Source organism: Tamandua tetradactyla, chromosome 2 (genome assembly GCF_023851605.1).
Source record: "Tamandua tetradactyla isolate mTamTet1 chromosome 2, mTamTet1.pri, whole genome shotgun sequence".
NCBI lineage: Eukaryota > Metazoa > Chordata > Mammalia > Pilosa > Myrmecophagidae > Tamandua > Tamandua tetradactyla.
Window position 1 is genome coordinate 75,516,073 of NC_135328.1, and position 12,528 is coordinate 75,528,600.

The 12,528-nt window shown below is 40.5% G+C and overlaps 1 protein-coding gene and 1 pseudogene across 1 annotated transcript; both read left to right on the plus strand.

Moving 5' to 3' along the window:
* The first annotated feature begins 1,312 nt into the window (after positions 1 to 1,312).
* LOC143656703 (interferon omega-1-like) lies at positions 1,313 to 1,876 on the plus strand. The gene has a single exon (XM_077128613.1). It carries the CDS (start codon positions 1,313 to 1,315, stop codon positions 1,874 to 1,876), a length of 564 nt encoding a protein of 187 aa, XP_076984728.1.
* Positions 1,877 to 4,428: 2,552 nt separating this feature from the next.
* LOC143656719 (interferon alpha-1-like) lies at positions 4,429 to 5,145 on the plus strand (annotated as a pseudogene).
* The last annotated feature ends 7,383 nt before the right edge of the window (positions 5,146 to 12,528 follow it).

Sequence of the window (12,528 nt, forward strand, 5' to 3'; positions counted from 1 at the left end):
AATTAAGTAGAATAAAGAAAACCAAATTTGGCAAACTGCATATCATAAAACCATTTAATGTATATGGATTTAATTCTTGCAGAAACTATTCCCCTTATAAAGAGAAGAAGATATGAGAGTTGTTGTACACCTGAAAAAAAAAGAGTGTCACTACTGACCATCCTGAGACATTCACATACATTCCAAACTATATGGTGATGCTTGAATTAACAGAAGGAACTTGGGAAGCTAGGAAATGTAGGCTCATATGCACAACCATTCCACTCCCCACAACCACCATCACAAAAAACAGGATTGTCTAAAGGACTCTAGGAAAAGTATGCTGACATGTTCCCTACTTACAAGGCATGATTCTACAAGTTTGTAGGTGTTGTAAGGACACTAAACTAAATATCAAAGGTGTCGGCTATGAGGAGAGGGTGTAATACATTTGTGGAAATACAGATGAGATGAGAGGATGCTTTGAAAAAAATAATAATCATGGTGCACTTGAATATATGTCTTTGAAACTAGAAATAATTGTCCAATCAAATCATACAACTCTCCCCATCTTATCAGACCATACAGCTGTGCCTAAAAACACACTTAAACACAAAAACATACACACACATTTAATTCCCCTTTGTGTGTTTTCCTCATCAACTTAAATTGGGGGCAAATATACTCCAGCTAGAAAATGACAATAAGTATGAACCAAGTTCCTTTTTGTTCAGAGATACAATCTTCTTTGAACTATGCCAGCATGAACCAGGTGAAAGCACCTGTGTGCTGAAGGAAGTCAATGGAGCACTTTTGTCTTAGATGACCAAGTGCCTGGTATTAAGGATATGACAGAAAACAGAAGTAGATCTATGCACATAAAGGACATACCTTTCAAACCTGATGAGTATAGCAACACTTGTATAAAGGATACCTGAGGGGGTGGAGAAGATTTAAAAAGAAGCCAAGGAATGATTTTTTAAAAGTTGCTCTTAACATATGGAACAAAGGATCCAGAGAGCCCTAACAATTAAAAATTGGTGTTAACTGATTATAAGTATTCCACTGGATTGAGAATTCTAAGATTTTAAATGTGTAAACTGAGTTCTTAATGTAAGAATACAAAAGAACTCAAGTGATACATCTTCACAGACCCCTGAGGAGACGGGAAATTCCAAAATGGGGAATAGAAAGGTCTGGGTGAAATTCAGAAAATGAAAATGCTTGTCTTCAGTATTTAAATGGCACACACAGAAGAAGGTCCTCAGAGAACCTGGTTCGAAGCTCACGGTCCCCCATCTCAGCCAGAAAAGGGTCTCCTTGGAACTCACCAATGGCTTTTTCAGTCCCTTCACTGGTGGTGTTGGTGATGATCTTCTCCAGCCCCATCAGCTCCTTCAGCTGTGACCTGCCTCAGAGCCTGGACGTGGGAAAGCAGGAGACCCTCACAGTGTTGGGACAAATGGGGAAGATCTCCCTTCTCTCCTGCCTGAAGGACAGGACTGACTTCAGATTCCCCCAGGAGATGGTGGAGGCCAGCCGGGTCCAGAAGGCCCAGGCCCTGTCTGTCGTCCACGAGATGCTCCAGCAGATCTTCAACCTCTTCCACACAGAGGCCTCCTCTGCTGTTTGGAACACGACCCTCCTGGAACAACTCCTCTCAGGACTTTACCGCCAGCTGGAGGACCTTGAGACCTGTTTGCTGCAGGAGATGGGAGGAGAACAATCTTTCCTTGGAATGAAGGAACCCACACTGGCACTGAGGAGCTACTTCCAGAGGATCCATCTCTATCTGCAAGAGAAGAAACATAGTAGCTGTGCTTGGGAGGTTGTCAGAGTGGAAATCAGGAGATGGTTTCTCTTCACTCATGTGCTCACAAGGAAACTCAGGACATAGGAAGGGTACTGATTCCTTGAGATGATCATCCAAGCTCAGATTTAATGTTCCTGCCATTTCAAAGGTGTTATTTTTTTTCAGCCATTAAAAAAATTGGATTCGAAATTAGCAATTTTTTATCAGTATTATTAGGCATGTATAGGACCAAATATCTTCAGAATCTGGTGAACTGTAACTAGTGCACCATAACTGAATTTTATTTAATAAAATGTATATTTATTTATTTAAAAATTTCAAGTAATTTATAATTTTTATGGTGTTTGTATTTATGTTCTGTTTTATATAAGTATGTTCACATTTACTTTGTATAAATATATGACTTACTCTTTTAGAAGTTTAATAAATTGTTATTAAATTTGTTTTGAGAATTTCTGTTCATTAAAAAAAGAACTTCCTCTGAGGTGTTAATTCAAAAATAAATAAATAAATAAATAAATAAATAAAGTTTTCCTAATACCCTGTAATGTTTCCAATTTCTCTTTGAGCTTTGTTGTAAAAAAAAAAAGGGAAGAGAAAATATAATGAAAGAAAATCTTACTGCCTGCATAATTTTCATGACATCAGCTCTTTGACTCACTTTTAATATCCTAGAAAATAAAAGTAAGCAGTCATGGAAAGTAATGTACATAGGCAAAAGGAAAGTAAATGTTGGAAATTAAAAAAGAGGAAGTGACATCTGCCCTCTTGAAAAGACAACATGAGGCAGTTAACGACACCACTACAACTCTGGGATGTTACACAATGACACTTTACAATGTAGCAGGTAGATGAGGGTGTTGAAACCGGAGATGGGTCCAGAGGGAGGGCAGCTGGATCTTTAGAATAGAACAGGCTGTTGCTTAAAATGCTAGTTTTCAAGCTTTGAGAGACCAGGGAATTTTTTTTCTTACTTTCCTCCCAGTTCTTTTCCCTCTTTCATCACGCTCCCGTCTTCCATTTTTCTTGCTCTCTTTCCTTTCCTCCTTCTCTCCCTCCCTCATTCTCCTCCTCTCTCTTTCTCTCCTCTCTTTTGTTTTTCCAGTGACCATAAAGATCCAACTCCACAGTTTTAGTCACACCAGCTGCTATTCAACAGAGTGTGGCTTGTGCACTGAATGACCGTTTAGTGAATGTGAGAGAGGTTAGTTATTTCAGGAGCTAATAGATGATATTCATTTAGACAGGGGATTACTTCTATACATATATTCAAGTTCACACAAAGATGAAGTTATTAATGAAACTTGCTTTTTCTTTTGCACTGAGAATTGAAAGAATGGAGGCAGATCATCCCAGGGAAACATTCATCTAGTTTCCACAGCTGGCTGCATTGCTTTCCTCCATTATGGGAGTGGCTAACAGGACTTGTGTTTACTTTCTTCTAGATGTTATTATAAGTATCACAACAACCATCATCAGGGCATCCTGAAGTAGTGAGAATGATGGTCATTCTGTGTAACAGGACAGAGGTGGCAAAGGTCTCACAGCCAGGACACGTTAGAGCTGTGACCCACAGTGATGAGAAGCAAAGTTTCTTCTGAATAAGACATTTCCCTGCCATATACAAACACTAACATGTTCTTATCCTCCAATTCCCATTTTTCACTGGAAGCTGCATTCTCTCTTCCCAGATAGACTGGAATCCTTTTGGATAGAATACAGGCCACTTAACGCCTACTCATTTCCGGTCCTGTCTTTCAAAGAAATGGTGCTAGTGGTTGGGCTCAAGTGGATCTCTGAATCTCCCTTCCTCACGTGAGATATGCTCAGAAATTAACCACAAGGTTAAAGTATCCATTCTATATTCTTTTTACCTTTGTTTTCAGAATCCTTCATATTTCCAACAGAGTTCTTTAATGCTAGGTTACACACTCTTTGGAATATTTACTCGTTTTTGCACTTGCTGAGGGCAGAGACTCCTGTGTCTGGCCCTGTGACAGACACTGCTCTAGAATCTAGGGACAGTGTTACTGCCCTCAGGGAGCTCACAGTCCAGTGAGAGGTCAGAAGTCAAACAGCTAGTTAAGGTGATGACTTCATTACCAGTGTGCAGAGAGCAGCCAAAGGCTTAAGGCTAAAGAGTTAAAGTAGAGGGAGGACTGTGTCGGGTTCACCATCAATTACAGAATAAATCATGACTTTTATCCAACTCAGTACTCTCTCAGAATTTTCTGTTTCCTATCCATAAAATGGAAAGGACTCTTATGATTATACCTCAAAGAGAAACTGAAGATTCAATGAAGTTATGCTTGTGAAATACTTTGCTGAGAGCCTGTATATAATATAATTTGGCCATTAATATTTGCATTATAGAACCATCTTTGCATACGCAATGAGGGGATACCCTGATAAGCTCTGGGCACTATTGCAATCCCAACTATCCCCCTTCTGTGACATTAACTCTTCTTCCCAGGAACAAGCAGGTGTGAAAAAATATGTTTTAAAAGCTTTGGCAGATACTGCACTGGCACTTCCTGATTTTGAGCTTCCCATCAGGTACCCATGTCGATAAATATTCATTTCTTAATTGACTTCACACACGTTTGTGTGTTGTGAGCATCAAATGTCCTCAGAACATGCTGAGACAAAGCTCCCTCTCCAGGCAGCTCTGCAGAGTCACCAGCTCCCCGGGGGCCCTCCTAAGCTCTGGGTTGATGGCTCTGCTGAGACTTTGTCCCTTCCCCATCAATTGTCTGGCCTGTGTCCTGCCTGGAAGCCATGGCCATCGGCAACCATTCACACTGGTGAGTCAAATGGAGAGAAGCTCCCTCCTGTGATGTCTGATGAACAGGAATGACTTTCCATCCCCTCACATAATCATGGATGGGATCCAGTTTGAGAAGAAGCTACCACCACTGCCTTGCTTGTGCTGTTACCAAGTCTTCAACCTCCTCATCCCAAGTGGTTCCTTTGTGGCTTGGAATGAGACCCTGCTGGACACATTCCTCTTTGGATTTCTTCAGCACCTGGATGACCTGGAGACATGATTAGAGAAGGAAATGAAGGTAGATCAGACCCCTCTGGAAAGCAAGAACTCCAGACTGAGTGTGAGGAGGCACTTCCAAGGAGTCAGGATGCATCTGAAAGAGAAGCAATAGCTCTGTGCCTGGAAGGTGGTCTGGGTTGAAATCAGAAGGTACTTTCTCTTCATTAAGAAGCTCAAAGAAACCTCTGGAAAGAATGGACATGTGATTCTCAAAACAGTCAACTCATTTGCTCTTTCCAAGACTGAGAGTGTAATCATCACCACTATTTTATGCCAGATTAAAAATACATCGTGGCAAATTTTATGAATGCATAAGCCATTTAGAACAGGGAAATGCATCTTCTATTTGTTATAATTGAAGAAAATTTTATTATTTTTATTTACCTATTTAAATTATTGATATTTTTATGTAGTTCACATTATTTTGTACAAGACTCTTTTTCTTGCTTCATACACTTTCTTAATACAAACATTGACAAAAGCCTTTGGTCACAAATAAACCCAGGCAAAGCTCCTGAATGAAGAGGGAGTGGGAATCCCCAGCACCAGTCATACTATGATGGGCATCATGAGTAGGGATTGAATCTGATCCCCCAGGACATAACTCAGCTATAGAAAGAAGAGCTCTGTGGCGAAGAGCCCAAGGTCTGGACCCCGTTCTCTGCTTGGTGCCTGCAGCATGAGCGATGCTTCATGTGCCATTGAAGAACTGAGTGAGCCAAGGGAAGTTTACTCTGCTTCTAAACTGTGGGCCCTGGAGAGTGTGGGAGAATCCGAGGAAGTGAGAGGAAGCCTCACATGTGTGACCCGACCCTGAATATTTTCACTTCTTCATTCTGTGTTCCAAATATTTCAAGCATAAAATTGAATGATATATCCATATAGTAAAAAAATTAGATGGTAATGTTGTTTTATTTTCTACGATGATTTCATATTCTGTATTGATTTAACTCTCAAATTTACCTAAAAATTGTTGTAGCATTTTTATCAGTTTACTATTGTTGACTCTATAAACAGTGTTTGAGCTCCTTGTATATACTACATATTAGGTGCAGAGTTAGGTGCCAGGGACTCAAAGTTGAATAAAATTTCACACCTCCCTTCTCATTGTGTATCATCTTCTAGAGAGCTGGCCTAAGGAGAAGAAAGGCCATCTAGTGGTGCATCCCTGATAAAAGAAGACAATGAGGACACATTAGTGCATCCTAGACTCGGGCTCATTGACAGGTGTTCTAGTTTGCTAGCTGCTGGGATACAATATATCAGAAACCGAATGGCTTTTAAAAAGGGGAATTTAATAAGTTGCAAATTCACAGTTGTGAGAGCATGGTAATGTCCCAATTCAGGCAAGTCTATAGAAATATCCGATGTCAGGCATCCAGGGAAAGATACCTTGGTTTAAGAAGGTCGATGAGGTTAAAGGTTTCTCTCTTGGCTGGAAGGGCACATGGCAAACATTGCAACCGTTTGCTTGCTTTCTCCCTAGGCTTCCTGCTTCAGGAAGCTCATGGAGAGGAGTTTTCCTTCTTCATCTGCAAAAGTCACTGGCTGATGGACTCTCTGCTTTGTGCTTCTGTCATCCTTCTCTGCTTTTTCAGAATCTCCAAAGATCCCTGGTTGGTGGATTCTGTGGTTCTCTTGGCCTTGTGGCTCTGCTTGGCTCTGCTGTGGCTTTCTCGTAGTTCTCAAAAGACATTCTCTCCAAAACATGTCTCCCCTTTTTAGGATCCCAGTAAGCTAATCAAGACTCAGAATCAGTGGAGACACATCTCCATCTAAACAAGTTTAATACCCACAGTTGATTGAGTCACATTTCCATGGAGATAATCTAATCGAGTTTCCAAACTATAGTGCTGAATAGGGATTAGAAGAAACCATTGCTCCCATAAGATTGTTTAGAATTAAAACATGTTTTTTCTGAGGTACATAAATCCTTTCAAACCAGCACAGCATGCAATCTGAAACTGTTCTGATTAGTGCATGGCATCATTATGAGTCAAATTCAGTTTAGATGGGAAAAGATACTTGGAAGACAACTATCATTCAGCAGATTTGGGAGGTCAACACTTAGTATAAAAAGATAGGGTTTGGTAAATTTTAATATGATTAACTGAAAGTGAGTAACAGAACTCTGTTGTGAAAGATTTAATGTTAAATATAGAACATTTCAAAGAATCCACAAGAAACCTTCTAGTGGTAATAAATGAATCCAGCAAAATTGTTGAATATTATATCATTGTACGGCGTTACTTCTTTCTCTATGCACAAGCAATTCTTCTTCTTCTTTTTTTTTTTGCCTGTGTAGGCACCGGAAATCAACGGTGCTAACTCTGCCTGCTAAGCCACCTTGGCCAACCCTACACACAATTTGAAACAGAAATAAGAAAAAGTATTCCATTTACAACAGCGCCATAAGGAATAAATATCTAGTAACACAATTAACCAAGGTTGTTGTATTGGTCAAAATTCTTCACAGAAGTAGAAGTTACAGGATGTGTGTGTGTGTGTGTGTGTACGCAAATATTAAGGGTTTTATTATAAGAATAAGCTCAAGTGACTGAGGAGATAGACAACTCAAATTCCACAGGGCAGGACGCAAGTTGGGACTCTGGTGAAGGCTTTGATGAATTCTCCTCCAGAGAAGCTGGCTGGCTGAAGTAGAGATAGATACTTTCCTTTTTGATTGCTGAAATCATCAGTTCGCCTGTTAAGCCCCTCAGCTGATTGGAATGGACTTCTCCCATTGCCACAGGTATTCCTCTTTGTTCACTGTAGATGCAATCAGCCATAGTTGTGATCAATTGATAATGACTTAAGTACCCTCACAGTAACAGTCAGGCCAGTGCTTGTTTGTCCATGATGTAGCCAAGGTGACTCATGAATTAACCATCATACATGTGAAAGGCTTCTCCTGCAAATACTATGAAATATTGCTAAAAGAGATTAAAGACGAATGAAATAAATTGGAAATCATCCCATGTTCATGGATTAAAGGACTTAATAATGGTAATGTGCTCTTAATGTATTTCTTCTGTAGTACCACTGTTAGCTCTGGAATTATCCTTATTTCCTTCCCTCTTTTGGCTGGCCACTTTCTCATTGCCACGTCCCTCCTGTTTCTGTTTGCAAAATACAAGAAATGTATTGGATTTTTCAAAGAGAGTTTGTTAGGTTTAAAATTTACAGTTCTAAGGCCATGAAAATGTCCAAATCAAGGAATTGTTCTAGCTTGCTAGCTGCCAGAATGCAACACATCAGAGACAGATTTGCTTTTCATAAAAGGGGATTTATTTCATTAATTCTTCAGAGGAAAGGCAGCTAACTTACAACTGAGGCTCTTTCTTATGTGGGAAGGCACAGGGTGATCTCTGCTGGCCTTCTCTCCAGGCCTCTGAGTTCCAATAACTCTCCCGGGGGTGATTCCTTTCTGCATGTCCAAAGGTCTGGGCTGAGCTGCAAGTGCTGAGATGAGGTATACTGAGCTGCTTGGGCTGTGCTACGTTGACCTCTCTCATTTATGTACCAGCCAATTAAGTCAAACATCATTCATTGCAGCAGGCACGCCTCCTAGCTGACTGCAGATGTAATCAGCAACAGATGAGGTTCACGTACCATTGGCTCCTGTCTACAGCAACAGAACTTGGCCACCTGGCCAAGTTGACAACTGAATCTAACTACCGCAGGCATCAAGAAGATAATACCCGGACTCTGAGAAAAGACTCCTGTCATATATCACTCCCTTCTGGGAAGCTGGGAAGGCCCTGTTTGGCCTCTGCTGGTCCTTGCTCCTGGCTCCTTGATTCAGTTTCTGATATGATTGATTTCCTCTGTGTGTCCTGCAGGTCTTCTCCAAGCAATCCTTGGGGTGTTTCTTTCTCTAAGTACCAGTCAGTTCTCTCTTAGGTTCTCTGGGGCAAACTTTGGATTTCATCTCTTATCATCTCCCAGGCTGTCTTTTGTATCCAAGCTTCTGTGCTTGCTCCAAAATGTCTCCCTCTTAAATGACCCAGTGAGCAGATTAAGACCCACCTTGAATGGGTTAGGTAACGATCCATGGAAAAGTCTGTTGTCACAAGACTGGATTTCAAGAACATGGCTTTTCTGGGGGTCGGTAACAGTTTCAACCAACACTTCTCCCATACAAAAAGGGAGAGTGTGTTAGAAACTATTACTGAGAAAAAAAAATTCTGCTATTCTGACGAACATAGCAGCAAAGAACATAACTCTCAAATTACTCAAAAGAACTCCATTTTTTTATGCCAACTATTTTAACTCAGTTGGATAATCAAACTTTTTCATGTGACATGAATCCATATGATTTCCTGTTTATTCGAATCATGAAAAAGATAAAAAGGATAGCTCTTTTATTTTTCCAGAAAGGCACACCTCATTTCATATGAAGTTTATATTAAATCTTAAGTAAGTTTCACTAAAATAATGGGCATTTAACTCTCTCATCTAGACAAAAGTTATAATTTACTAGTCATGTGAACTGTCACAGTCAAGTTCATGAGTCAACTTGGCCAGGAGGTGGTACATGTTCGTCTGGTTGGGCAAGTGCTGGCCTCTCTGTTGCTATGAGGACATTTCATAGAAATAAATCATGATCACGTCGGCTACATCCACAGCTGATTCCATTTTAATCAGCCAAGGGGAGTGCCCTTCTGCAATGAGTGACATTTAATCTAATGAATGGAAGGCTTTTAAAGAGGATTCAGAAGATACAGTCTCTCTCCTCTTCCTGCTTCTGCTGGTGAGCCTAGCCTGTGGAGTTTGTCCAGACCTTCCATCAGAGTCATCAGCTTCACCGCATGCCCTACGGATTTTGGTCTCTACATTTCCATGGTTACATGAGACACTTTTATAAATTTTATATTTATGGAAATTTCCTCTCAATTATGCTTCTCTAGAGAACACTAACTAATACAGCTTGGTTCCAGGAGTGGTTCTTAAGAAAGAGAATCTTAAAAATGGGTTTTTATGATTGGTTATCCACTATTTTAATATTTCTCCAACTAAAAATACAAATCCCACAAAAGCTAGAGACTCTAGTTCTATCTGGCATTGTGACACAATCCTATTTTAATTTATAAATATACATTTGACCTGAGATGGTGAGGAATAAATGAAAGAAAAATTTCATTTATTTTTCTTTAATATTTGTTATTTCTTTCCTTCGGTTTGCTTTGGTGTTAGTTGGCTGTTATTTCTCTAGTTCCACCAGATGACAAGTTAATTCCTCAATTTTTGCTCTTTTTTCTTTTTTAATATAGCTGTTTAGGGCAATAAATTTCCCTCTCAACACTGCCTTTGCTACATCTCTTAAATTTTGATATGTTGTGTTCTCATTTTCATTTGCCTCAAGATACTTACTGATTTCACTTATAATTTCTTCCTTGATGGACAGTACTTTGAACCTGTTGTACCGTTACCTGATCTAGTTGAAGTATCCAGTGGTGAGGAAAATGAACAAGTTGTTTTCAGTCACAGAGCAAAACTCTAACTGGACTCAAAGGCACTAAGGACTCTGATTCCTATAATCAAAATGATACTGCCAATCCATGGGGTGAGTTGGCAAAAGAGACAGTGATGTATTACCATTTGAGTCTTCTGATGCTTGCTTCTACGAAGCCAGATCTGCAGGATAACGTTTTTGACACCTTTACGGAGTTTTGTGGAAATAGGAAGTATGGAGACATTGGCTGGTTGTTGTTAGATACACTGCATACATTAATGACTGAAAGGGATGGGATTAAGGCTTCTAATGAGAAGCTTTTCTGACAGATGTAAACACTTCTATAAGTGCCCTGAAGGAAAATCTTACTTCAAGTAGCTGTAGACTAGAGATCTCCGAAAATCAGACTTGGAATCCTATTGTTAGAGTAACAACTTTACAATGTAAATTGAAATCTCAATCTTGCATGGTGTCTGCCGTTAAAGTGAGGTCATTGATTGGAACGGAATGGGACCCTGAAAAATGGGATGGCAACATATAGATTGATAATAACGTCCGTGGAAAGGATGAAATATTAGCTCATGCTGAGTCTTATCTAGATAGCCCTGTGATAGTCTGCCTTGAGGACACAGTCCCCTCCCCCCCAACTCCAGCCTGCCTTGAGGAGTTGGCCACCCAACCTCTTCCTGAAGGGTTAGCCCTACAGCAATTAATCCTGTTTCAACAGATGAAACTGCAAATGAATGCCCTGAAGCAAATGACTTGGAAGATACTTCTAATTCTCTTCATGACCCACCCCCACCACCCCTCATTTCTTCCAGACCTATAACCAGACTAAAGTCCAAACAGGCCTGTAAAGGTTAGGTACAAAGTATCACAAATGAGGCGGTATGTTATACTCCAAAAGAACTGTCTGAGTTTATCAGTGTATATAGGCAGAAATCAGGAGAATATGTGTAGCAATGGATTTTAGGGTGTGGGATAATGGTGGGAGGAACATAAGGCTGGATGAGGCTGAATTTATTGATATGGGCCCACTAAGCAGAGATTCTGCATTCAATGTTACAGCTCAAGGGGATAGAAAAGGCATTAATGGTTTGTTTGGCTGGCTGGCTGAAGCATGGATCAAAAGGTGGCTGACATTTCCTGAGGTTGAAATGCCAGAACTGCCCTAGTATAATGTAGATGAGGGGATCCAGAGGTTGAAATGTTAGAGTTGATTCATCATGCAAAGCCTGCTCTTACACCCCAGGAATGCTTGGAGGATGCACCTTTTATCAGAACAGTGAGAAATAAATTTGTGAGACTAGCGCCATCATCCTTGGAGAGCTCTGTAGTTGCACTTCTCTGTATGCCAGATATAACTGTGGGAACTGCTGTGGCTGAGCTGAAATCCTTAAACACAATGGGGATAACCAGATCCCGAGTTGGGAGAAGCCAGGTGGCAGTGCTTAGTTGCCAAAGACAGGGTGGATATGACTATTATAATAGACAGCAAACTCAAAGCAGGAGTCAAAATAAGCTGACTCTCAGACATTTGTGGCATTGTCTAGTAAATCAGGGGGTACCTAGAAGTACTATAGATGGGCAGACTACTAAATTCTTGTTTGAGTTGTATAAACAAAAGAGTTCTAGGTCAAGAGAACAGAAGTCTAACTTGAATTACAAAAACAAAGTCATGGCCCCTAAATCAATTTCCAGACTTGAGACAGTTTACAGACCCAGAGCCCTTTGAATGAAGGGGAGGCCAGGTCCCTTTGAGGAAGATCCCTGTTATACTGCCACAAATTTATACTGTTGATCTTCCTCCAAGCCTTCCCCAAGGAGACGGATGGCCTTATATCAGGGTAACTGTGCACTGGGGAAAAGGAAATGATCAGATATGTCAGGGTTATTAGAGGCTGGTTCAGAAGTGACATTAATTCAAAGGGGATGGGATCGTCAATCTGGTCCACCAGTGAGAGTGGGGGCTTATGGAAGTCAGGTGATTGATGTAGTTTTAGCTCAGGTCCATCTCACAGTGGGTCCAGTGGGTCCGTGGACCCATTCTGTAGTTATTTCCCCAGTTCCAGAATGCATAATTGGAGTAGACGTAGTGAGCAACTGGCAGAATCCCCATAATGGCTCTCTAACTTCTGAAGTGAAGGCTAATATGGTAGGAAAGATGAAGTGGAAGCCACTAGAACTGCCCCTACCTAGCAAAATAGTAAATAAGGAAACAATAGTGGATTCCTG